This window comes from Scomber scombrus, chromosome 16 (assembly GCF_963691925.1).
Source record: "Scomber scombrus chromosome 16, fScoSco1.1, whole genome shotgun sequence".
In the NCBI taxonomy this organism is placed as follows: domain Eukaryota; kingdom Metazoa; phylum Chordata; class Actinopteri; order Scombriformes; family Scombridae; genus Scomber; species Scomber scombrus.
In genome coordinates this window covers 3,494,137-3,520,943 of record NC_084985.1, presented here as the reverse complement: position 1 = coordinate 3,520,943, position 26,807 = coordinate 3,494,137, and the positions used below count along the sequence as shown (strand labels likewise).

Here is a 26,807-nt window from a genome sequence, read left to right as displayed (position 1 = left end):
TGTAAGAGTCAGAATTTATCATAGTGATATCTGATTAATAATGATTAATTTAACATCTGTGAGCTCTTTCAGTAGGACTGTATGTATTTAAATATAAGATTAATTTTTTTGCATGTTTTTTTTTTATTGATTATTGATCAAATTGGAGGTTTGCAACAGTGAAAATGATCAAACCCATTAAAGAAACAACAGTTTATTTCCCCGTAAAGATCTTTAAATGCCATTCTTCCACTGCTGAACAGTCTGCCTCAGTTTTAAGTTGGACTTTTCTTCTTGTTGTTTGAGCAGTTGGAGGGTGACAGAGAAACACTGCAGATCCCATTGCTGCTGCAAGCTGACAGAAAAAGACATTTTTATGATTGAAACTGTTTTACACTTTATTTCTTCACATCAGTATTTCAATAATTCAAAACATTGCTAAATGAAAAACATTGTGAAAGTGAAATGCTCTGACTTAATAACACAATCATCATATTCTCAATGTTTTTATTTCTCGGCCAAATGTTGATGCCTTCTGTAAATGATAAAGATGTTTTCATCAAATAATGTATCCAAACATATTGTTATACTACTATCTGCTGTCACATGTTACTGTTTTAAATTACTCTTCTGACTTTGAGTTTAGGATTTTATCATTTAATTTCACCACTTTGCACAAATACAGTACTTTTAAAGCTTGTCAAAGTGAAAGATGAAAATAGAATATTTTAATAAATCCTACAACCTTTATGGACTGGTCTGTGTGTCTTACCTTCATTTTGTTCAGTTTATCCGACCCATCAGTTTTTGTTTGAAGTTATTTACTTTCTTAATACACTGGTTGAGTGTTGGGCACGCTAGACTTTTTTATTATGTTTGACCTTCTTTGTAAAGAGCTCCTTTAGAGGGTCATAACAGTCATAATTCTTCAACTGTGTTTGATTCTGACTTTGAGTAAGACTCACTCTAACACAGTGATCCTGTTCTGACACTGTATCAACAAAATAATCTAATAAATTATACTTACTTTGGATAACTAAAAGTATAATTATATAATTATTGATGTAATAAGTGATTTCTTTCATATCAAACCTCTGTTGTTTTTGGTCTTAGTGCAGCTGTTGAGTCAGATCAGTTCCTCTCCAGCTGAGGGAGGTTTTTGTACGACGTTGTATCACTGTGTGAACGGGTAGCTTTTACGCTGCTGACAATAATAGACTCCTGCATCTTCAGTCTGAACTCTACTGATGGTCAGAGAGTAGTCACTGTCTGATCCACTTCCACTAAAACGATCTGAAACTCCAGACTGACGGCTTGTAGTTGAATAAATCAGGAGTTTAGGGGCTTCTCCAGGTTTCTGAAGATACCAGTGAAGGTAGGTACTCATACTTGAACTGGCTTTACATCTGATGGAGACAGTCTGTTCTGGAACAGCAGACTGAGATCCAGGAGACTGAGTCATGATGATATCTCCTGATGAACCTGGAAAACATGAAAAAGAGGAGAAGGCTTATTGAGACAAATCCAGCTTGGAGAAAGATGATCAACATGAAAACAGAAGAGTATCATTTCTTTAACATGGAGAATAGATGGAAGAAAGTAAATGCTGCTTGTTTCATTGTTTCTCCATCACAGCAGAACATCATTGTGGTGAACCTGGTTGCATCCTGAAGCCAAGTTTTCAGCAGAGAGTCTCACCCTGAAGAAGGAGCCCCACGGTGCCCAGCAGTAGAGTCAGTGACATCATCATTGTGCTGGCGGCGTGTCAGTGGCTCTGAAAGGTCTGGACAGCCACTGATCAACACTGGCCTCTTAACGGCTGGGAGCAGAGAGGCAGGACAGATATGCAAACACACAGAGCCAGTCAACTGGAGCTGTCCTCAACATATCATGCTGTTTCCCCCAAAAAAGCTTTGACTATTTAAACAATTGGAAACATAATGGAGTATGAATGAAAGATGAAAACATGAGGCACAGAACTGTATTTGGTTTCAATCAAGCAGGTACAGAAAGTTAATTCTTTTTGAGAAAACGTGTGTTTGGCTTTAAAAAAAATGTAAACAGGCATTTAGAAAAAAAGGTCCAAAATGAGAATGTCAACAACACTTCTAGGAGATTATCTGCTAAATCTACTAAAATCTATTGAATGTCTCTTGAGAGGAAGGGTCGGATAAAGGAGTTCATACCTGTAAATATATTTAATAAGGATATGTATTATGTCTGTAGATAAGAACAATATATTTTCTTTAATTTAGTTTATTAAGGGGATCTATTTTCATTTAAAAACTTCATTTTAATTGGGTAAAATCTTCAATTTACTTCTTTCTACACTTACAATGGAAGAGAATGTCGACATTTAAATTGCCGTATCACAGTAAGAACTGAAAGAAGGGAGGATGAAGGTTTAGAGATGTATAATCAGATATCATCAAGCTAATTTTATGGAGGTATCAGTCTGAGCAGATGTCTGAGACGCTGATGCATTTTCTTCCTTCTTATAAACGTTTTCAGATGTTTCTATTTGATCATCTTTTAAATCTACCATCAGTAATGTAGGAGTCTCTTCTGAACTGATATGACTCTTTACCAACATGTGAAGTGTTTGATTGACTTTTGTTTCTTTCTATTTGTGATTTATTTATTTAGATCCATGTACCTCAAGCTAAGATGAAGATGATCATTCACACATTTATTTCTTCTTTGTAAACTGTTATAACTTCATTTTCATCTGTATTTCACTTCCTTGCATCATTTATAAGAGGTCCACAGTGTCATTGTCTTTAAAACTGTCCTGAAAAAGTTCTCATGTCCCACCTGTACTGGTGACTTTTAAAGGCCCACAATTCATTTAATAATTAAATTAAACACACATGTAATCACTTTTACAGATCTACACTGTGGACAACTTCAAGGAGAAGCTAAATGTGTGTGTGTGTTCAGTGAACTGTATCAGTCTCTGCAGTAGCTTCCAGCTGCAGCAGTCAGTTCAGTTTCTGTTCAGTCTGACTGAGGGAGGTTTTTGTACGACGCTGTTTCACTGTGTGAACACCCACTGACTGTTGATATGATGCTGACTCTGACAATAATAAACTGCTGCATCTTCAACCTGAACTCCACTGATGGTCAGAGTGAAATCAGAGTTTGATCCACTGCCTGTGAAACGACCTGGAATCCCTGATACTCGAGTGGTAGCATAGGTAATGAGAAGTTTAGGAGTTTCTCCATCTCTCTGTTGGTACCAGTGTAAGTAGTTCCCATTATAAACATTCTGACTGACTCTACAGTTGATGGTTGCAGATCCTCCCAGAGCAGATCTCACTGCTGCAGGCTGAGTCAATGTGACCTGGCCTCTGGACTCTGAGGATACGGAGACAAAAACATAAAGCAGCATCATGGTTTTGTGGGCTTCATTTCAGAGGGACGGATGTTCATAGAGGAGAGGAGTTTGATTCTCTGGACTTTACCTGTGAAGCAGCAGCAGAGGAGAGTCCAGATGAGGACGGAGATCAAAGTCATGTTTTTGATGAGGAGGATTTCTGTGGCTTCTGTTGTCATGAAGGACAGTTGTCAGTCATCCAGTGTTCAACTCTCAGGACTATAAACTCTCCCAGAGCACTGGAGCATGGTGCTGCTGATGCAAAGTGGCTCTCTATGGAAATGCTCTGACTGAATCCAACAGGGACTTGGATTACTCTGATGATGCTGTTTAATCAATGGATCAATAAATGTGTCAGAATACTACACAAAATGACTCAATATTATTTGTATTTACTTTCAAGATTTTGTGTTTGGGCAAATTTATTTTATATTTGTTTTTTTTGTACAACCACTCAATGAGTTTCATCACTGTGGTGGACTTTTGGCAGAACAACACTGGATTTTGCAAATAAGTAATTTTGCAAGTTAAAGCTTTAATGCGTTTAAATGTCATTAAATGTTTCCAATAAATAAAAATATCCTGACTTCATTTTTTCCTGTTTTAATTCCACTGCTTTAATCGAAGCTTGTGAAGTGCAGTTTCAGGAGCGGGAACACACCCCAATTACACCCCTTCCGGCTCCTATATAAACCAGCCTAACCCCTCTTCCCCAACTTTCGCTCTCGTATTCGAGTTCCCCCCCCGCCCTCTCTTTCCGTTCTTCTCTCCTTTCTCATAGGTTCCAAGGGGGTCCTCATTGCCCGGGCGCAGCAGCGGATCCTTAATATGGACTCCCCACACCACATCAAGAGCACAAACGATTCATTCAAATCTTGTTAATAAATTGTCAAACGTATCTCATTGGTGGTGTGGTCCTTGCTTGTGAATCATGGAGTTGAAGTCAGACCAGCTTCAATAAATTGATATTTGCATGTTATTGTGAAACTGAAATGTGAATAGCTCCAAATTAAGAAAATATGAAGAAAAACAATTGCACATTTTAAATATTGTCAAATCTTTGATCAACTTACTGTAATTAGTTTCTTACTATGAGATAATATTTTATGTGAGATTTATATTTTTTGAAGGTGGGATTTATGATCATGAAAGTTTCTGATAGTAATTTGTGTCTTCATATTTTATTTTAACAGGATATAATTGAGATGTGATCCACCCAGACGGAGGTCAAAGGTCATAACCAAGAAATTTGTTATCAACAGTTTCCAGACAATCTCTCTCCTCATTGTTAAATCAATGTGATCATAAGTATTTAAAAAACCTTGGTTCAAACCATAACAGGGTAAGAACGGATGGTGAAAAGCAGTGATGGAAGAACCACTTCACTGATTTCCACAAAGACAATCATTGTCCAGAAAACTGTTTTCATTGAGATATTTTTATATTTTTTCATTCTTCCTAAAAGTGGGAATGTGTGAGTTATTTAATCCACTTAATGAAAACTGAGTGTGTGAGATAGTGTAACATGTGTTCAGTGAACTGTATCAGTCTCTACAGTAGCTGCCAGCTGCAGCAGTCAGTTCAGTTTCGGTTCAGTCTCACTGAGGGAGGTTTTTGTACGAAGCTTTATCACTGTGTGAACACAAGCTGACTGTTGGGATAGTGGAAACTCTGACAGTAATAAACTGCTGCATCTTCAGCCTGAACTCCACTGATGGTCAGAGTGAAGTCAGAGTTTGATCCACTGCCTGTAAAGCGACCTGGAATACCTGATGCTCGAGTGGTAGCCCAGTAAATGAGACGTTTAGGAGTTTCTCCATCTCTCTGTTGGTACCAGGCTAAAAGGTGGTGGTTATTCTCAAAATAAACCTGTGGACTGGTCCTACAGCTGATGGTTGCAGATCCTCCCAGAGCAGATCTCACTGCTGCAGGCTGAGTCACTGTGATCTGGCCTCTGGACTCTGAGGATACAGAGACAAAAACATAAAGCAGCATCATGGTTTTGTGGGCTTCATTTCAGAGGGACGGATGTTCAGAGAGGAGAGGAGTTTGATTCTCTGGACTTTACCTGTGAAGCAGCAGCAGAGGAGAGTCCAGATGAGAACGGAGATCAAAGTCATGTTTTTGATGAGGAGGATTTCTGTGGATTCTTTTGTCATGAAGGACAGCTGTCAGTCATCCAGTGTTCAACTCTCAGGACTATAAACTCTCCCAGAGCACTGGAGCATGGTGCTGCTGATGCAAAGTGGCTCTGTATGGAAATGCTCTGACTGACTCCAACGTGGACTTGGATTACTCTGATGATGCTGTTTAATCAATGGATCAATCAATTGATCTGAATATGCATTGTTGATAAACATGCTCACTTTAAGAAAGTAAGAGTAAAAGCTCGATGTAGCCCATGATTTATGGCTGACTTAGCTGAGATTTTTATATCTAGAAACAGAGCTTGGGCTCAAGCTAGGCGGTTCAAAACCCCCTTCCACTTCTTTTCAGATAACTTAGGATTCAATAAACTGCTGCACTAAAAAATGGTAAATATGGCTACTACTTACACTCTTTCACCAGCTCCTGTCATGATCCAAGTACATTTTGAAAAGAAAAATAACAGCTCCTTTCCAACTCACATTGTTGTCACAGTTTAATATTGTACTTCAACCACTCCTTAGTCATCCTTTGAACATCTGAAACCCTCATTTGTTTCACTTCAACTTCATTAACATAGAAATAAGTTAGTGATAAACACAGACAAAACTACATGGATGCTGTTCACTAAGAATACTCTCACTGAATCCCGCAATATTGTTTCTGCTAATGTCACATGCATAGAGAAAGTGCCCCAGTATAAATATCTTGTCATCTGGCTGGACAATTATCTCAATTTTAAACGTCACATTAACACACTTATTGGTAAACTGAGAACAATACTTGGTTTTTCGTATAGAAATAAAAATAGCTTCCCTATTCTCCACAGAAAAATAATGGTCAAATCACTATTTTTATCTGTTTTGGATTATAGGGATGTAATTTATGGTAAAGCAGCTGTTTCTACATTGAATTCACTGGATGCTGTGTACCACTCAGCCTGAAGGTTTATACCTAACAATCCCTACAGTACCCACTGCTGTACTCTTTACAAAAAAAACATTATATATGAAACTTTACTACAGCTATTCACCCTGAAGTCACATGATATTGGTACTCGATCACAGAATAGGGTTGTTGCGCTATTAGTTAGAACCATTACAGCTGTTCAAAGGCCTTATCTCAGACCTTGTCTTTATTGACTGCAAATGTTTTTAACTTTACCGTGTTTTTATCTTATCTACTTGCATTCAATCATTATTATATTTTATTTTATTTTGCCTCCTGATATTGTTCATGCGTTGTTGTTGGTCTCGACACTGTTGTAAATGAAGATCCCTCCTCAGTGGTCTTTTGAGGTTAAATAAAGGTTAATGAAATAAATAAATATTGATTAGGTTGTGTTGGTGATTCATTGAATGCTGTTTAGGCTTCATGTGAATTGACAGCTTTTTTTTAAGAATGTAATTTATTATATTTAAATGTATTACCACAAAAAAAATCAATTGAATTTAAAATTAATATCTATTAAACAAAGTGACACAATCATGAAATTTGCATTTCACTTGAACATTGCAGCTTTAAAATTATCTTAAAAATGTTACAAACAAGAGTCTAATTTTAATGAGTTTGTTTGTGTCAAAGTCAGAGAGCCGTGTCTCTCTACAGTGAGAGGTTTTTGTACGACGACTCAATGAGTTTGTGTCACTGTGGAGGACTTTTGGTGGAGGAACCAGACTGGATGTTGGAAGTAAGTCAAATGTTTAAAATATTTGTAATTTCAGGAGTTATTTAAATTTTATTTCCTTAATTTAAGCCCGTTTATCCATGTCCACATCATGTAAGGATGTAATTCTTTTAAATTGCAGTTAGTGATAAACTTGGCTTTTGAATTTAAAATCAGAAACTTACAGTAAGGAAAATAAAACATTAATTCAGAAGATAAATATATTATATAAAACTTTAATAGTGAAGCTGATTTTGAGAGCTTGTAGTTTTAGTTCAGTGTGTCAAAGTCAGAGAGCCGTGTCTCTCTACAGTGAGAGGTTTTTGTACGACGACTCAATGAGTTTGTATCACTGTGGTGGACTTTTGGGGGAGGAACCAGACTGGATGTTGGAAGTAAGTCAAATGTTTAAAATATTTGTAATTTCAGGAGTTATTTTAATTTTATTTCCTTAATTTTAGCCCGTTTATCCATGTCCACATCATGTAAGGATGTAATTCTAAAAAAAAATTGCAGTTAGTGACAAACTTGGCTTTTGAATTTAAAACTCAGAATCTTACTGGAAGGAAAATAAAACATGAATTCAGAAGATAAATATATTATATACAATTTTAATGGTGGAGCTGTATCTTGAGAGCTTGTAGTTTTAGTTCAGTGTGTCAAAGTCAGAGAGCCGTGTCTCTCTACAGTGAGAGGTTTTTGTACGACGACTCAATGAGTTTGTATCACTGTGGTGGACTTTTGGTGGAGGAACCAGACTGGATGTTGGAAGTAAGTTTCTGTTCAAATACTAAATATAATATTGTAAAGTTATGTTTAAAATTCAGTTTTTGAATGCTTACAGTAGATAAAAATATCATTTTTATTAACGGCACTTTTAATATTCATGTTGTATTTCTCCTCCTTTATCATGGAGGATAACTCAGAGTAGCTTCACTAAACTTTTTCTATTCACATTCCCGTCATACTGAAATTTAATAACTTGACGTGTAGAAAAGATGAATATTTAGATTAATTTTAAAATCATTATCTAAGAATCATTTTTAATTCTAAGATTACGATTTTTACTCTCAGTTCAAAAATAATTTGTTCAAATAAAATTGAACAGAGTGATGATAAAAATGTACGATCTCTACATTGTTTCAATTTTAGTTTGAAGTCATTTGAACAGTTTGCTAAGTGATGTTTGAAATCAGCTGGTGGTCAGTTCATCTTCTGTATTTGGTGAAGTTTCCAGTGAGTGTTGTAATGTAACGCTTTGTTAAAATGTTTACTGGTTTTGAGAAGAAAGTTATGAAATGTTCTTGTTTTATTTGCAGTGTAGTTTGATATATTTCAGGTCAAACAGTACGATGAGTCTTTCTGTGCTGATCTGCATGAGAGGTTTCTTAAAGGGAAGTGAAACAATGTGTGAGTGAGTGACTGGTGGAGCAGAAAAGACATCTGACACACTCCAAACTCCTTAAAGGGGAAAATCCACTCTCACACAGTAACGGTGTCTAACTGTCTGCTGTTTTACTGACAGTTGTGTGGTCCCTGATCTCTAATGTGATTGTTGTCTCCTAGGTGATGTCCGTCCCACCCTAACGGTGCTGCCCCCCTCGAGTGAGGAGCTGGACCCGGAGCTGAAGCAGGGCAAGGCCACGCTTATATGTCTGGCCAACAAGGGCTTCCCCTCAGACTGGAGTCTGGCCTGGAAGGTGGACGGAAGCAGCAGCAGCAGCTTGGAGCAGAGCAGGAGCCCCGCGGTGCTGCAGAAGGATGGCCTCTACAGCTGGAGCAGCACCCTGAGGCTCACTGCAGACCAGTGGAGGAAGGTGGGCTCTGTGACCTGTGAGGCCACCCAGGGCTCCCAGACTCCACTCTCAGAGACACTGAGGAGAGACCAGTGTCCCCAGTCCTGATCTGACTCACTGGGACTCTGCTACTGGATTTACTCTGCTACTGCTCTCACTCTGATGTCTTTAAATCTCTCTGTTTCTTTCTGTCTATTTCTCTCTTCACAATCTTCACATTTCTCAAGTGTCTTTCTTTTTTTGCTTCAATAATGCAGATATTCTCTGTATGTTAAAACAATAAAGACATATTAATCAAATCATTTGTCTCAATGCATTATTGACAGAATGTGTATGTTTGTACTTTTGTACTTTTGAGGCTGCATATGAACATTTAGCTAGAAATACACAAATAGTTTTAAAAAGGCAGGTTAATGAAGTTTGGCTAAATCAGTGTAGCAAGCAACTAATAAAATGTCGGAAGGTATGGTGCGCAGGTGGTTGAGTGGTTAGGGTGCATGCCACATACGCAGCGGACCCTGGAACGAATCCTGGCCGGAGGACCTTTGTTGAATGTCACATCCCCCTCTCTCTTCCATGATTTTTTGTCTCTCTACTGTTAATAAAGGTGTCTATGCCTGAAAAAAATCCTTCCAAAAAAAAAAAAAAAGATGTTTGAAGGTTAATTTGGACATCCAATTTGTTATTGATGCTTATGCGTGTGTTAGTTACATAATTTCTTACATGACGAAGGCAAAAGGGAGATTGGATTGTTGCTAGCTAATGTCCAAAGAGAAGCATTAAATGATGGGAATGTTTGTGCAAAAAGGCATTGAGATGTTTAGGCAGTGTTTATCTACATAAAGTCTAACACCTAAATAATTTTTTTCTTTTTAAATTGCTAAGTCCTTTTCAGTTTTTTGCCAACAATTTCACCAGACATATATACACTGGTTTTAAATTTACAATACAGTCATGTAAAAGTCAGGATTTATCAAAGTGTTATCTGATTAATAATGATTAATTTAACATCTGTGAGCTCTTTCAGCAGGACTGTATGTATTTAATTATAAGATTAATTTATTTTCTTGTGCATGTTTTTTTTTCTCCAATGTTTTTATTTCTCGGCCAAATGATGATGCCTTCTGTAAATGATAATGTTTTGTTTTTTTTAATAAATAATGTATCTAAACATATTGTTACACTAATATCTGCTGTCACATGTTACCGTGTTAAATGACTCTTCTGACTTTGAGTTTAGGATTTTATCTTTTAATTTCACCACTTTACACACATATTGTACTTTTAAAGCTTGTCAAAGCACAGGATGTAATGAGAATATTTCAACATTTATATATTTTTTAAATCCAACATCCCTTTGTGAACTGATCTGTGTGTCTTCCCTTCTTTTTTTCAGTTTATCCGACCCATCAGTTTTTGTTTGAAGTTGTTATTTACTTTCTTAATACACTGGTTGAATGTTTGGCACTCTAGACTTTTTTATTATGTTTGGCCTTCTTTGTAAAGAGCTCCTTTAGAGGGTCATAACAGTCATCATTTTACACACAAATGATGGTATTTAAAAGAAAAAAGATGTGCAAAGTTTAAGATGAAATGAGAATATTTTAACAGAAACATTGAGTCTGTGTTACATGGTGTCTTTCACATGTGTCCTCTTTGTCCTGCTCTGTACTATATTGTTCTGTATCACAGCATGTGGATGGAGGAGCAGAGACAGGAAGCTCCTACAGAAATACAGAAGTGTATTTCAAGCATCATGGAATCTGATGTTCTCAGGGCAAAACTTCACATCATATTCCATATGCTTTAATAAAAAACAAATACAGGGTTTGAACTATCATTTACTGCAATGTAACTATATTGTGTTCCTTCAGTTTCTATCAGGTCATCAGTACAAAGTTGTGAGACCGATAATGAGAAATATTTTAATTATTACCTGTAAAAGAGTCAGATTCATTGCTACAAGTATGTGAATTTCTAATTTCTTAATCTGAAACGTGTGTGTGTTCAGTGAACTGTATCAGTCTCTGCAGCAGCTTCCAGCTGCAGCAGTCAATTCAGTTTCAGTTCAGTCTGACTGAGGGAGGTTTTTGTACGACGCTTTATCACTGTGTGAACACATACTGACTGGGAATGTGGAGACTCTGACAGTAATAAACTGCTGCATCTTCAGCCTGAACTCCACTGATGGTCAGAGTGAAGTCAGAGTTTGATCCACTGCCTGTAAAACGACCTGGAATCCCTGATGCTCGAGTGGTAGCATAGTAAATGAGCAGTTTAGGAGTTTCTCCATCTCTCTGTTGGTACCAGGATAAGTAGTTACCACCATGAACATTCTGACTGACCCTACAGCTGATGGTTGCAGATCCTCCCAGAGCAGATCTCACTGCTGCAGGCTGAGTCAATGTGTACTGGCCTCTGGACTCTGAGGATACAGAGACAAAAACATAAAGCAGCATCATGGTTTTGTGGGCTTCATTTCAGAGGGACGGATGTTCATAGAGGAGAGGAGTTTGATTCACTGGACTTTACCTGTGAAGCAGCAACAGAGGAGAGTCCAGATGAGGACGGAGATCAAAGTCATGTTTTTGATGAGGAGGATGTCTGTGGCTTCTGTTGTCATGAAGGACAGCTGTCAGTCATCCAGTGTTCAACTCTCAGGACTATAAACTCTCCCAGAGCACTGGAGCATGGTGCTGCTGATGCAAAGTGGCTCTCTATGGAAATGCTCTGACTGACTCCAACAGAGACTTGGATTACTGTGATGATGCTGTTTAATCAATGGATTAATCAATTGATCAGAATATTGATTAGGATGTGTCAGTGATTCATTTAATGTGGTTTGGACTTCATGTGAATTGACAGGTTTTTTTCTAAATTGTAATTCATTACATTTAAAAATCTTACCATAAAATAATATAATTTGAATTTAATATTCATAATTTATTAAATAAAAAGATACAGTCATTAAATTGTGTCATTCGGTTGTTGTCAGTTTTATCTGAGAAATATTTTAAACAAGAAACTAATTTTAGTGAGTTTGTTTGTGTCAAAGTCAGAGAGCCGTGTCTCTCTACAGTGAGAGGTTTTTGTACGACGACTCAATGAGTTTGTATCACTGTGGTGGACTTTTGGTGGAGGAACCAGACTGGATGTTGGAAGTAAGTTTCTGTTCAAATACTAAATATAATATTGTAAAGTTGTGTCTAAAATTAAGTGTCTGAATGCTTACAATAGATAAAAATATAATTTTTATTAACGGCACTTTTAATATTCTTGTTTATATTTCTCCTCCTTTATCATGGAGGATAACTCAGAGCAGCTTCACTAAACTTTTCTATTCACATTCCTGTCATACTGAAATTTAATAACTTGACGTGTAAAAAAGATGAAAATTTAGATTCATTTAAAAATCATTATCTAAGAGTCATTTTTAATTTTAAGATTACGATTTTTGCTCTCAGTTCAAAAATAATTTGTTCAAATAAAATTGAGTAGAGTGATGATAAAAATGGTGTTTGAAAATGTGCAAAATGTACGATCTCTACATTGTTTAGTTTGAAGTAATTTGAACAGTTTGCTAAGTGATGTTTGAAATCAGCTGGTGGTCAGTTCATCTTCTGTGTTTGGTTATGTTTCCAGTGAGTGTTGTAATGTAACGCTTTGTTCAAATGTTTGATGATTTTGAGAAGAAAGTTACGACATGTTCTTGTTTTATTTGCAGTGTAGTTTGATGTATTTCAGGTCAAACAGTACGATGAGTCTTTCTGTGCTGATCTGCATGAGAGGTTTCTTAAAGGGAAGTGAAGCAATGTGTGAGTGAGCGACTGGTGGAGCAGAAAAGACATCTGACACAAACTGCTTAAAGGGGAAAATCCACTCTCACACAGTAACGGTGTCTAACTGTCTGCTGTTTTACTGACAGTTGTGTGGTCCCTGTCCTCTAATGTGATTGGTGTCTCCTAGGTGATGCCCGTCCCACCCTGACGGTGCTGCCCCCCTCCAGTGAGGAGCTGGACCAGGGCAAGGCCACGCTCATATGTCTGGCCAACAAGGGCTTCCCCTCAGACTGGAGTCTGGCCTGGAAGGTGGACGGCAGCAGCAGCAACTGGGAGCAGAGCAGGAGCCCCGCGGTGCTGCAGAAGGACGGCCTCTACAGCTGTAGCAGCACCCTGAAGCTCACTGCAGACCAGTGGAGGAAGGTGGGCTCTGTGACCTGTGAGGCCACCGAGGGCTGTAAGGCTCTGTCAGAGACACTGAGGAGAGACCAGTGTTCCAAGTCTTGATCAGACTCACCGATACTCTGCTACTGGTTTTACTCTGCTACTGCTCTCACTCTGATCTCTGCTACTCTCTTGTTTTTTTCCCTCTCTCTCTCTTTAAATGTTGCAGTAGTGATGTTTCTTGCTCAGTGATTTCAATATTTCAAGAAAATAAAGACGTGTTTATCCAATCATTGATTTTTGCAGTTTTTATTGTCATCATTATTAGCTGTCAGTTTCACTTCACTGTAATTTTAAAAACATATCAGAACATATTGATTGATTTTGAATTTTTATTTGACTCTGATATAAAGACCTTTATATATTAGCCATATCAACAAACATGATGAAGAAAAAGAACAGAAGTGGTGATGAGGCATCTTCTGTCTCTACGGTTATTGACAGATTGAATTTGTATGTTTGTACTTTTGTACTTTTGAGGCTGCATATGAACATTTAGCTATAAAATACACAAATAGTTTTAAAAAGGCAGGTTAATGAAGTTTGGCTAAATCAGTGTAGCAAGCAACTAATTAAATGTCGGAAGGTATGGTGCGCAGGTGGTTGAGTGGTTAGGGTGCATGCCACATACGCAGCGGACCCTGGTACGTCACCTGGCCGGAGGACCTTTGTTGAATGTCACATCCCCCTCTCTCTGTCATGATTTTCTGTCTCTCTACTGTTAATAAAGGTGTCTATGCCTGAAAAAAATCCTTCCAAAAAAAAAAAAAAAATTGTTGGAAGGTTAATTTGGACATCCAATTTGTTATTGACGCTTATGCGTGTGTTAGTTACATAATTTCTTACATGACGGAGGCAAAAAGGGAGATTGGATTGTTGCTAGCAAATGCCCAAAGAGAAGCATTAAATGATGGGAATGTTCATGCAAAAAGGCATTGAGATGTTTAGGTAGTGTTTATCTACATAAAGTCTAACACTAAAATAATTTCTTTCTTTTTAAATCAACAATATAATCTTTAATACTTTACTTACTTTGAATAACTAAAAGAATAATTATATAATTATTGCCGTAATAAGTGATGTCTTTTATGTCAAACCTCTGTTGTTTTTGGTCTGAGTGAAGCTGTTGAGTCAGACCAGTTCCTCTCCAGCTGAGGGAGGTTTTTGTACGACGTTGTATCACTGTGTGAATGGGAAGCTTTTACGCTGCTGACAATAATAGACTCCTGCATCTTCAGTCTGAACTCTACTGATGGTCAGAGTGAAATCAGTCCCAGATCCACTTCCACTAAAACGATCATAATCTCCAGACTGACGGTTTGTTGCATCATAAATCAGGAGTTTAGGAGCTTCTCCAGGTTTCTGAAGGTACCAGCTGAGGTAGCTATTCATACTTGAACTGGCTTTACATCTGATGGTGAGAGTCTGTCCTGGAGCAGCTGAGTGAGATCCAGGAGACTGAGTCAGGATGATTTCTCCTGATGATCCTGGAAAATATGAAAAAGAGGAGAAGATTTTTGAGACAAATCCAGCTTGGAGAAAGATGATCAACATGAAAACAGAAGAGTATCATTTATTTAACATGGAGAATAGATGGAAGAAGGTAAATGCTGCTTGTTTCAGTGTTTCTCCATCACAGCAGAACATCATTGTGGTGAACCTGGTTGCATCCTGAAGCCAAGTTTTCAGCAGAGAGTCTCACCCTGAACAAGGAGCCCCAGGGTGCCCAGCAGTAGAGTCAGTGACATCATCATTGTGCTGGCGGTGTGTCAGTGGCTCTGAAAGGTCTGGACAGCCACTGATCAACACTGGCCTCTTAACGGCTGGGAGCAGAGAGGCAGGACAGATATGCAAACACACAGAGTCAGTCAACTGGAGCTGTCCTCAACATATCATGCTGTTTCCCCCCAAAAAGCTTTGACTATTTAAACAATTGGAGACATAATGGAGTATGAATGAAAGATGAAAACATGAGGCACAGAACTGTATTTGGCTTCAATCAAGCAGGTACAGAAAGTTGATTGTGTTTGAGAAAACATGTGTTTTGCTATAAAAAAAAATTTAAACAGGCATTTAGAAAAAAAGGTCCAAAATGAGAACGTCAACAACACTTTTGGGAGATTATCTGCTAAATCTACTCAAATCTATTGAATGTCTCTTGAGAGGCAGGGTCGGATAAAGGAGTTCATACTTGTAACTATATTTAATAAGGATATTGATTTAAAGTGTAGATGAGAACAATACATTTTCTTTAATTTAGTTTATCAAGGGAATCTATTTGAATTTAAAAACTTCATTTTAATTGGGTAAAATCTTCAATTTACTTCTTTCTACACTTAAGATGGAAGAGAGTGATGACAGTTAAGTTGCTGTATCACAGTAAGAACTGAAAGAAGGGAGGATGAAGGTTTAGAGATGTATAATCAGATATCATCAAGCTAATTTTATGGAGGTATCAGTCTGAGCAGATGTCTGAGACTCTGATGCATTTTATTCCTTCTTATTAAAGTTTTCAGATGTTTCTATTTCATCATCTTTTAAATTTACCATCAGTAATGTAGGAGTCTCTTCTGAACTTATATTACTCTTTATCAACATGTGAAGTGTTTGATTGACTTCTGTTTCTTTCTAATTGTGATTTGTTATTTAACTTAAACCAATGTACCTCAAGCTAAGATAAAGATGATCATTAACACATTTATTTCGTCCTTGTAAACTGTTATAACTTCATTTTCATCTGTATTTCACATCCCTGCATCATTTATAAGAGGTCCACAGTGTCATTGTCTTTAACACTGTCCTGAAAAATTCTCATGTCCCACCTGTATTGGTGACTTTTAAAAGGCCCACAATTCATTTAATAATTAAATGATATATTATATTATGTAATTACTTTTACAGATCTACACTGTGGACAACTTCAAGGAGCAGGTAAATGTGTGTGTGTGTTCAGTGAACTGTATCAGTCTCTGCAGTAGCTTCCAGCTGCAGCAGTCAGTTCAGTTTCTGTTCAGCCTGACTGAGGGAGGTTTTTGTACGACGCCTTTTCACTGTGTGAACACCCACTGACTGTTGATCAAATGCTGACTCTGACAGTAATAAACTGCTGCATCTTCAGCCTGGACTCCACTGATGGTCAGAGTGAAGTCAGAGTTTGATCCACTGCCTGTGAAACGACCTGGAATCCCTGATACTCGAGTGGTAGCATAGTAAATGAGCAGTTTAGGAGTTTCTCCATATCGCTGTTGGTACCAGGCTAAATGGTGTTTGTTGCTATATATATAAACACCCTGACTGGTTTTACAGCTGATGGTTGCAGATCCTCCCAGATCAGATCTCATTGCTGCAGGCTGAGTCACTGTGATCTGGCCTCTGGACTCTGAGGATACAGAGACAAAAACATAAAGCAGCATCATGGTTTTGTGGGCTTCATTTCAGAGGGACGGATGTTCATAGAGGAGAGGAGTTTGATTCTCGGGACTTTACCTGTGAAGCAGCAGCAGAGGAGAGTCCAGATGAGGACGGAGATCAAAGTCATGTTTTTGATGAGGAAGATTTCTGTGGCTTCTGTTGTCATGAAGGACAGCTGTCAGTCATCCAGTGTTCAACTCTCAGGACTATAAACTCTCCCAGAGCACTGGAGCATGGTGCTGCTGATGCAAAGTGGCTCTCTATGGAAATGCTCTGACTGACTCCAACAGGGACTTGGATTACTCTGATGATGCTGTTTAATCAATGGATCAATCAATTGATCTGAATATGCATTGTTAATAAACATGCTCACTTTAAGAAAGTAAGAGTAAAAGCTCGATGTAGCCCATGATTTACGGCTGATTTAGCTGAGCTTTTTAAATCTAGAAACAGAGCTTGGGCTCAAGCTAGGCGGTTCAAAACACCCTCCCACTTCTTTTCAGATAACTTAGGAATCGCTATACTGCTACACTAAAAAATGGTAAATATGGCTACTACTTTCACTCTTTCACCAGCTCCTGTCATGATCCAAGTACATTTTGAAAAGAAAAATAACAGCTCCTTTCCAACTCACATTGTTGACACAGTTTAATATTGTGCTTCAACCACTCCTTAGTCATCCTTTGAACATCTGAAACCCTCATTTGTTTCACTTCAACTTCATTAACATAGAAATAAGTTAGTGATAAACACAGACAAAACTATATGGATGCTGTTCACTAAGAATACTCTCACCGAATCCCGCAATATTATTTCTGCTAATGTCACATGCATAGAGAAAGTGCCCCAGTATAAATATCTCGTCATCTGGCTGGACAATTATCTCAATTTTAAACGTCACATTAACACACTTATTGGTAAACTGAGAACAATACTTGGTTTTTCGTATAGAAATAAAAATAGCTTCCCTATTCTCCACAGAAAAATAATGGTCAAATCACTATTTTTATCTGTTTTGGGCTATAGGGATGTAATTTATGGTAAAGCAGCTGTTTCTACATTGAATTCACTGGATGCTGTGTACCACTCAGCCTGAAGGTTTATACCTAACGATCCCTACAGTACCCACTGCTGTACTCTTTACCAAAATAAACATTATATATAATAATAATAATAAACATTATATATGAAGCTTTACTACAGCTATTCACCCTGAAGGCACATGATATTGGTACTCGATCACAGAATAGGGTTGTTGCGTTATTAGTTAGAACCATTACAGCTGTTCAAAGGCCTTATCTCAGACCTTGTCTTTATTGACTGCAAATGTTTTTTTTTTACCTTTAACGTATTTTTATCTTATCTACTTGCATTCATTCATTATTATATTTTCTTTTATTTAGCTACCTGATATTGTTCATGCGTTGTTGTTGGTCTCGACACTGTTGTAAATGAAGATCCCTCCTCAGTGGTATTTTGAGGTAAAATAAAGGTTAAAGAAATAAATAAATATTGATTAGGTTGTGTTGGTGATTCATTGAATGTTGTTTAGGCTTCATCTGAATTGACAGCTTTTTTAAGAATATAATTTATTATATTTAAATGTATTACCACCAAAAAAAATCAATTGAATTTAAAATTAATAACTATTAAACAAAGTGACACAATCATGAAATTTGCAGCACTTGCAAATTTGCAGTTTTAAAATTATCTTAAAAATGTTACAAACAAGAGTCTAATTTTTAAGTTTGTTTGTGTCAAAGTCAGAGAGCCGTGTCTCTCTACAGTGAGAGGTTTTTGTACGACGACTCAATGAGTTTGTATCACTGTGGTACACGTTCGGTGGAGGAACCAGACTGGATGTTGGAAGTAAGTCAAATGTTTAAAATATTTGTAATTTCAGGAGTTATTTTAATTTTATTTCCTTGATTTTAGCCCGTTTATCCATGTTCACTTTCATGTAAGGATGTAATTTTTTTAAATTGCAGTTAGTGACAAACTTGGCTTTTGAATTTAAAACTCAGAAACTTACTGTAAGGAAAATAAAACATTAATTCAGAATATAAATATATTATATAAAACTTTAATGGTGAAGCTGCATTTTGAGAGCTTGTAGTTTTAGTTCAGTGTGTCAAAGTCAGAGAGCCGTGTCTCTCTACAGTGAGAGGTTTTTGTACGACGACTCAATGAGTTTGTATCACTGTGGTGGACTTTTGGTGGAGGAACCAGACTGGATGTTGGAAGTAAGTTTCTGTTCAAATACTAAATTTAATATTGTTAAGTTGTGTTAAAAATTAAGTGTCTGAATGCTTACAGTAGATAAAAATATTTTTATTAACGGCACTTTTAATATTCATGTTGTATTTCTCCTCCTTTATCATGGAGGATAACTCAGAGCAGCTTGACTAAACATTTCTATTCACATTCCCGTCATACTGAAATTTAATTGCTTGATGTGTAGAAAAGATGAAAATTTAGATTCTTTTTAAAATCATTATCTAAGAGTTATTTTTAATTTTAAGATTACGACTTTTACACTCAGTTCAAAAATAATTTGTTCAAATAAAATTGAGCAGAGTGATGATAAAAATGGTGTTTGAAAATGTGCAAAATGTACGATCTCTACATTGTTTAGTTTGAAGTAATTTGAACAGTTTGCTAAGTGATGTTTGAAATCAGCTGGTGGTCAGTTCATCTTCTGTGTTTGGTTATGTTTCCAGTGAGTGTTGTAATGTAATGCTTTGTTCAAATGTTTGATGATTTTGAGAAGAAAGTTATGAAATGTTCTTGTTTTATTTGCAGTGTAGTTTTATTATATTTCAGGTCAAACAGTACGATGAGTCTTTCTGTGCTGATCTGCATGAGAGGTTTCTTTAAGGGAAGTGAAACAATGTGTGAGTGAGTGACTGGTGGAGCAGAAAAGACAAAACTCCTTAAAGGGGAAAATCCACTCTCACACAGTAACGGTGTCTAACTGTCTGCTGTTTTACTGTCAGTTGTGTGGTCCCTGTCCTCTAATGTGATTGTTGTCTCCTAGGTGATGTCCGTCCCACCCTAACGGTGCTGCCCCCCTCGAGTGAGGAGCTGGACCCGGAGCTGAAGCAGGGCAAGGCCACGCTTATATGTCTGGCCAACAAGGGCTTCCCCTCAGACTGGAGTCTGGCCTGGAAGGTGGACGGCATCAGCAGCAGCAGCTTGGAGCAGAGCAGGAGCCCTGCGGTGCTGCAGAAGGACGGCCTCTACAGCTGGAGCAGCACCCTGAGGCTCACTGCAGACCAGTGGAGGAAGGTGGGCTCTGTGACCTGTGAGGCCACCCAGGGCTCCCAGACTCCACTCTCAGAGACACTGAGGAGAGACCAGTGTCCCCAGTCCTGATCTGACTCACTGGGACTCTGCTACTGGTTTTACTCTGCTACTGCTCTCACTCTGATGTCTTTAAATCTCTCTTTCTCTCTTTCTGTCTATTTCTCTCTTCACAATCTTCACATTTCTCAAGTGTCTTTCTTTTTTTGCTTCAATAATGCTGATATTCTCTGTATGTTAAAACAATAAAGACATATTAATCAAATCATTTGTATGTTTGTACTTTTGTACTTTTGAGGCTGCATATGAACATTTACCAATAAAAATACACAAATAGTTTTAAAAAGGCAGGTTAATGAAGTTTGGCTAAATCATTGTAGCAAGCCACTAATAACATGTTGAAAGGTATGGTGCGCAGGTGGTTGAGTGGTTAGGGTGAATGCCACATACGCAGCAGACCCTGGTACGAATCCTGGCCGGAGGACCTTTGTTGAATGTCACATCCCCCTCTCTCTTTCATGATTTTCTGTCTCTCTACTGTAAATAAAGGTTTCTTTGCCTAAAAAAAAATCCTTACAAAAAAAAAAAAAATGTTGGAAGGTTAATTTGGACATCAATTTTTTTACTGACGCTTATGCGTGTGTTGGTTACATGATTTCTTACATGACCAAGGCAAAAAGGGAGATTGGCTTATTGCTAGCTAATTCCCAAAGAGAAGCATTAAATGATGGGAATGTTAGTGCAAAATGACATTGAGATGTTTAGGCAGTGTTTATCTATATAACAAAGTCTAACACTAAAATAATTTTTCTTTCTTTTTAAATCAACAATATAATCTTTAAAACTATACTTACGTTCAATAACTAAAAGTATAATTATATAATTATTGCTGTAATAAGTGATGTCTTTCATATCAAACCTCTGTTGTTTTTGGTCTGAGTGCAGTTGTTGAGTCAGACCAGTTCCTCTCCAGCTGAGGGAGGTTTTTGTACGACGTTGTATCACTGTGTGAAAGGGTAGCTTTTACGCTGCTGACAATAATAAACTCCTGCATCTTCAGTCTGAACTCCACTGATGGTCAGAGAGAAACCAGTCCCAGATCCACCTCCACTAAAACGATCTGAAACTCCAGACTGACGGTTTGTAGCATCATAAATCAGGAGTTTAGGAGCTTCTCCAGGTTTCTGAAGGTACCAGCTGAGGTAGCTATTCATACTTGAACTGGCTTTACATCTGATGGTGATAGTCGTTCCTGGAGCAACAGAGTGAGATCCAGGAGACTGAGTCATGATGATTTCTCCTGATGAACCTGGAAACCATGAAAAAGAGGAGAAGGCTTACTGAGACAAATCCTGCTTGGAGAAAGACGATCAACATGAAAACAGAAGAGTATCATTTCTTTAACATGGAGAATAGATGGAAGAAAGTAAATGCTGCTTGTTTCAGTGTTTCTCGATCACAGCAGAACATCATTGTGGTGAACCTGGTTGCACCCTGAAGCCAAGTTTTCAGCAGAGAGTCTCACCCTGAACAAGGAGCCCAAGGGTTCCCAGCAGTAGAGTCAGTGACATCATCATTGTGCTGGCGGCGTGTCAGTGGCTCTGAAAGGTCTGGACAGCCACTGATCAACACTGGCCTCTTAACGGCTGGGAGCAGAGAGGCAGGACAGATATGCAAACACACAGAGTCAGTCAACTGGAGCTGTCCTCAACATATCATGCTGTTTCCCCCAAAAAAGCTTTGACTATTTAAACAATTGTAAACATAATGGAGTATGAATGAAAGATGAAAACATGAGGCACAGAACTGTATTTGGTTTCAATCAAGCAGGTACAGAAAGTTGATTCAGTTAAAGAAAATGTGTGTTTATTTATTTTTATTTTTTTAAAACAGGCATTTAGAAAAAAGGCCCAAAATGAGAACGTCAACAACACTTTTGGGAGATTATCTGCTAAATCTACTAAAATCCATTGAATGTCTCTTGAGAGGAAGGGTCGGATAAAGGAGTTCATACCTGTAAATATATTTAATAAGGATATGTATTATGTCTGTAGATGAGAACAATAGATTTTCTTTAATTTAGTTTATTAAGAGGATCTATTTTAATTTAAAAACTTCATTTTAATTGGGTAAAATGTTAAATTTACTTCTTTCTACACTTAAGATGGTAGAGAGTGTCGACATTTAAATTGCTGTATTGTATGCTGTAAGAACTGAAAGAAGGGAGGATGAAGGTTTAGAGATGTATAATCAGATATCATCAAGCTAATTTTATGGAGGTATCAGTCTGAGCAGATGTCTGAAACGCTGATGCATTTTCTTCCATCTTATTAAAGTTTTCAGAAGTTTCTATTTCATCATCTTTTAAATCTACCATCAGTAATGTAGGAGTCCCTTCTGAACTGATATTACTTTTTACCAACGTGAAGTGTTTACTGTTTCTTTCTAATTGTGATTTGTTATTAAACTTAGACCAATGTACCTCAAGCTAAGATGAAGATGACCATTGACACATTTATTTCTTCCATGTAAACTCTTATACATTCATTTTCATCTATAGTTCACATCCCTGCATCATTTATAAGTGGTCCACAATGTCAAAGTCTGGTTGTTGACCACATCCTTTAAATATTCTCATGTCCCACCTTTATTGGTGACTTTTACAGGCCCACAATTGGTGTGTCCGTGTGTGTCCGTGTGTGTGTGTGTGTGTGTGTGTGTGTGTGTGTGTGTTCAGTGAACTGTATCAGTCTCTGCAGTAGCATCCAGCTGCAGCAGTCAGTTCAGTTTCTGTTCAGCCTGACTGAGGGAGGTTTTTGTACGACGCTTTTTCCCTGTGTGAACACACGCTGACTGTTGATATCATGTCGACTCTGACAGTAATAAACTGCTGCATCTTCAGCCTGAACTCCACTGATGGTCAGAGTGAAGTCAGAGTTTGATCCACTGCCTGTAAAACGATCTGGAATCCCTGATGCTCGATATTTAGAACCATATATGAACAGTTTAGGAGTTTCTCCATCTTTCTGTTGGTACCAGTATTGGTCATGGTTGCTCCCAACATAAACATCATGACTGGTCCTACATCTGATGGTTGCAGATCCTCCTAGATCAGCTCTAACTGCTGCAGGTTGAGTCACTGTGTACTGGCCTCTGGACTCTGAGGATACAGAGACAAAAACATAAAGCAGCATCATGGTTTTGTGGGTTTCATTTCAGAGGGACGGATGTTCATAGAGGAGAGGAGTTTGATTCTCTGGACTTTACCTGTGAAGCAGCAGCAGAGGAGAGTCCAGATGAGGACGGAGATCAAAGTCATGTTTTTGATGAGGAGGATTTCTGTGGCTTCTGTTGTCATGAAGGACAGCTGTCAGTCATCCAGTGTTCAACTCTCAGGACTATAAACTCTCCCAGAGCACTGGAGCATGGGGCTGCTGATGCAAAGTGGCTCTCTATGGAAATGCTCTGACTGATTTACAAAATCATCACATTTTCAAGTGTTATTTTTTGCTTACTGTAATGTTGATACCATCTGTAAATGATAAAGATCTATTCATCAAATAATGTGTCCAAACATATTGTTACACTAATATCTGCTGTCACCTGTTACTGTGTTAAATGAGTCTTCAGACACTGAATTTGTCTCTAGAGAAGTTCAGAGGGATTTTATCATTTCATGTCACTATTACATACTCCCCCCTGTTGTATAGATTTGGTATAGCATGAATTTCCTTTTATAATGTTCTGTGTTTTCTCCTAAGTCCTGATCCAGTCTGATTGAGGAAGGATCGATCTAGAGGGGGAAAACATTTGGTTCATGCTCTCTTCCACTTCCCAGCACTGGCAGCAGCAGTTTGTGTTTTTTTAACCATGTTTTAGTTCTTTACATTTGTTAGATTTCCGTCTGTTTGGTGGGTCTGGTAGTCCTGTTTTCTGAGTTTAAGTGTCTTTGTTGATTTAGGTTGGAGGGGAGAGCCCAGATCCTTTGACCCTTTGTGGACTGGTCTGTGTGTCTCCTCTTCTTTTTGTTCAGTTTGGCCAACCCATCAGTTTTTGTTAGAAGTTGTTGGTTACTTTCTTAATAAATTGGTTGAATGTTTGACACTTTTGACTCGTTCATTATGTGTGGCCTTCTTTGTAATGACCTCCTTTAGAGGGTCATAACAGTCATCATTTTACACACAAATGATGGTATTTTTTTTAAAGGATTGAAAACAAGAGAAAACTAGCTGACTGGATAAAACACAATGCTGAATGCTGTCTGAACTAATGAGGGAATGGGGAACAGGTGACTAGACACAGGTGCAGGCTGGGAGTGATTGACTGGGAAAGACACTGGGAGCAGAGCAGGGCTGATGAACATGATGCAGGGCAGGTGTGCAGGGAAAGTGTGGAGGGAAAAGCTGAACAGAGACAGACACTCACAACAAACACAGACTGGAAGACAGAGAAAAGACCAACTAATAAAGTCTGCTAAAGTAAAATTTCACTCTTTCTAAAAAAAAGTCCAACTCAAAATAAGACCTCTCCCACACAGTCAAGCCTTCACTAAAAAGTCTGAGGACATCTGTTGGAAAATAGTAAGGAAGGAAAGTAAAGACACTGAACCAACCATGACAATCTACTGAGATGTCTCATCCTATTGTAACCAGTTAATAACATAATATCACTGGTTTAATGTCATGTTGTATAAGGAGGATTCATTTTGTGAGTGCAGTCTGTCTGTTTTGATGGTTCAGTGGTGATAAATGTGTAGATCAGCAGAAAAAAATCCACGTAAAAAGTCACAGTCTGAAAGTTGTGACTGTGTTCGTATCAATGAGAACAATCATGAAAAATAATTATGAATATTGTCTATAATATGTTAGAAGATCATCTGTGTGTGTGTGTGTGTGTGTGTGTGTGTGTGTGTGTGTGTGTGTGTGTGTGTGTGTGTGTGTGTGTGTGTGTGTGTGTGTGTGTGTGTGTGTGTGTGTGTGTGTGTGTGTGTGTGTGTGTGTGTGTGTGTGTGTGTGTGTGTGTGTGTGTGTGTGTGTGTGTGTGTGTGTGTGTGTGTGTGTGTGTGTGTGTGTGTGTGTGTGTGTGTGTGTGTGTGTTCAGTGAACTGTATCAGTCTCTGCAGTAGCTTCCAGCTGCAGCAGTCAGTTCAGTTTCTGTTCAGTCTGACTGAGGGAGGTTTTTGTACGACGCTTTTTCACTGTGTGAACACATACTGACTGGGAATGTGGAGACTCTGACAGTAATAAACTGCTGCATCTTCAGCCTGAACTCCACTGATGGTCAGAGTGAAGTCAGAGTTTGATCCACTGCCTGTAAAACGACCTGGAATCCCTGATGCTCGAGTGGTAGCAGAGTAAATGAGAAGTTTAGGAGTTTCTCCATCTCTCTGTTGGTACCAGTGTAACCAGTTCCCACCATGAACATTCTGACTGACTTTACAGCTGATTGTTGCAGATCCTCCCAGAGCAGATCTCACTGGTGCAGGCTGAGTTGCTGTGCACTGGCCTCTGGACTCTGAGGATACAGAGACAAAAACATAAAGCAGCATCATGGTTTTGTGGGCTTCATTTCAGAGGGACCGATGTTCATAGAGGAGAGGAGTTTGATTCTCTAGACTTTACCTGTGAAGCAGCAGCAGAGGAGAGTCCAGATGAGGACGGAGATCAAAGTCATGTTTTTGATGAGGAGGATTTCTGTGGCTTCTGTTGTCATGAAGGACAGCTGTCAGTCATCCAGTGTTCAACTCTCAGGACTATAAACTCTCCCAGAGCACTGGAGCATGGTGCTGCTGATGCAAAGTGGCTCTGTATGGAAATGCTCTGACTGAATTACATAATCAGCATATTTTCAAGTGTTATTTATTGCTTGCTGTAATGATGATACCATCTGTAAATGATAAAGATCTATTCATCAAATAATGTGTCCAAACATATTGTTACACTAATATCTGCTGTCACATGTTACTGTGTTAAATGAGTCTTCAGACACTGAATTTGTATCTAGAGAAGTTCAGAGGGATTTTATCATTTCATGTCACTATTACATACTCCCCCTGCTGGATAGGATGGGTATTGCATGGATTTCCTTTTATAATATTCTGTGTTTTCTCCTAAGTCCTGATCCAGTCTGATTGAGGAAGGACTGATTTAGAGGGGGAGAACTTTGGCTCATGCTCTCTTCCACTTCCCAGCACTGGCAGCAGCAGTTTGTGTTTTTTTAACCATGATTTATTTCTTTACATTTGTTAGTTTTCTGTCTGTTTGGTGGGTCTGGTAGTCCTGTTTTCTGAGTTTTAGTGTCTTTGTGGATTTATGTTGGAGGGGAGAGCCCAGATCCTTTGACCCTTTGTGGACTGGTCTGTGTGTCTTTTTCTTTTTGTTCAGTTTGGCCGACCCATCAGTTTTTGTTATAAGTTGTTGGTTACTTTCTTAATAAATTGGTTGAATGTTTGACACTTTTGACTTTTGCATTATGTTTGGCCTTCTTTATAATGACCTCCTTTAGAGGGTCATAACAGTCATCATTTTACACACACATTTTTGTATTTTTTTAAAGGATTGAAAAGGAGAGAAAACTAGCTGACTGGATAAAACACAATGCTGAATGCTGTCTGAACTAATGAGGGAATGGGGAACAGGTGACTAGACACAAGTGCAGACTGGGAGTGATTGGCTGGGAAAGACACTGGGAGCAGAGCAGGGCTGATGAACATGATTCAGGGCAGGTGTGCAGGGAAAGTGTGGAGGGAAAAGCTGAACAGAGACAGACACACTCACAACAAACACAGACTGGAAGACAGAGAAAAGACCAACTAATAAAGTCTGCTAAAGTAATACTTCAGTCTTTCTAAAAAAGTCCAACTCAAAATAAACCCTCTCCCACACAGTGCAGCCTTCACTAAAAAAGTC

At 38.2% G+C, this 26,807-nt stretch overlaps 1 pseudogene and 8 gene segments (V, D, J or C); 1 reads left to right on the top strand and 8 right to left on the bottom strand.

The window, feature by feature from the left end:
• Positions 1–1,153: 1,153 nt before the first annotated feature.
• LOC133996921 (immunoglobulin kappa variable 2-29-like) lies at positions 1,154–1,729 on the bottom strand. The segment is given in 2 exon segments: positions 1,154–1,461; positions 1,678–1,729. Coding segments are annotated over 2 exon segments (360 nt in total).
• A 1,284-nt stretch (positions 1,730–3,013) lies between these two features.
• Positions 3,014–3,495, bottom strand: LOC133996839 (Ig kappa chain V region 3381-like). The segment is given in 2 exon segments: positions 3,014–3,336; positions 3,444–3,495. Coding segments are annotated over 2 exon segments (375 nt in total).
• Positions 3,496–4,984: 1,489 nt separating this feature from the next.
• Positions 4,985–5,475, bottom strand: LOC133996838 (immunoglobulin kappa variable 4-1-like). The segment is given in 2 exon segments: positions 4,985–5,316; positions 5,424–5,475. Coding segments are annotated over 2 exon segments (384 nt in total).
• Positions 5,476–8,783: 3,308 nt separating this feature from the next.
• LOC133996916 (immunoglobulin kappa light chain-like) lies at positions 8,784–14,939 on the bottom strand (annotated as a pseudogene).
• Positions 14,940–16,232: 1,293 nt separating this feature from the next.
• On the bottom strand, positions 16,233–16,723 carry LOC133996836 (immunoglobulin kappa variable 4-1-like). The segment is given in 2 exon segments: positions 16,233–16,564; positions 16,672–16,723. Coding segments are annotated over 2 exon segments (384 nt in total).
• A 2,076-nt stretch (positions 16,724–18,799) lies between these two features.
• Positions 18,800–19,947, top strand: LOC133996527 (Ig kappa-b4 chain C region-like; the record flags this gene model as incomplete). The annotated part of the segment is given in 2 exon segments: positions 18,800–18,839; positions 19,634–19,947. Coding segments are annotated over 2 exon segments (354 nt in total), but the record flags the coding sequence as incomplete, so codon positions are not given.
• A 953-nt stretch (positions 19,948–20,900) lies between these two features.
• LOC133996526 (immunoglobulin kappa variable 3-11-like) lies at positions 20,901–21,476 on the bottom strand. The segment is given in 2 exon segments: positions 20,901–21,208; positions 21,425–21,476. Coding segments are annotated over 2 exon segments (360 nt in total).
• A 465-nt stretch (positions 21,477–21,941) lies between these two features.
• Positions 21,942–23,218, bottom strand: LOC133996835 (Ig kappa chain V region 3547-like). The segment is given in 3 exon segments: positions 21,942–21,947; positions 22,722–23,059; positions 23,167–23,218. Coding segments are annotated over 3 exon segments (396 nt in total).
• Positions 23,219–25,093: 1,875 nt separating this feature from the next.
• Positions 25,094–25,572, bottom strand: LOC133996834 (Ig kappa chain V region 3381-like). The segment is given in 2 exon segments: positions 25,094–25,413; positions 25,521–25,572. Coding segments are annotated over 2 exon segments (372 nt in total).
• Positions 25,573–26,807: the final 1,235 nt, after the last annotated feature.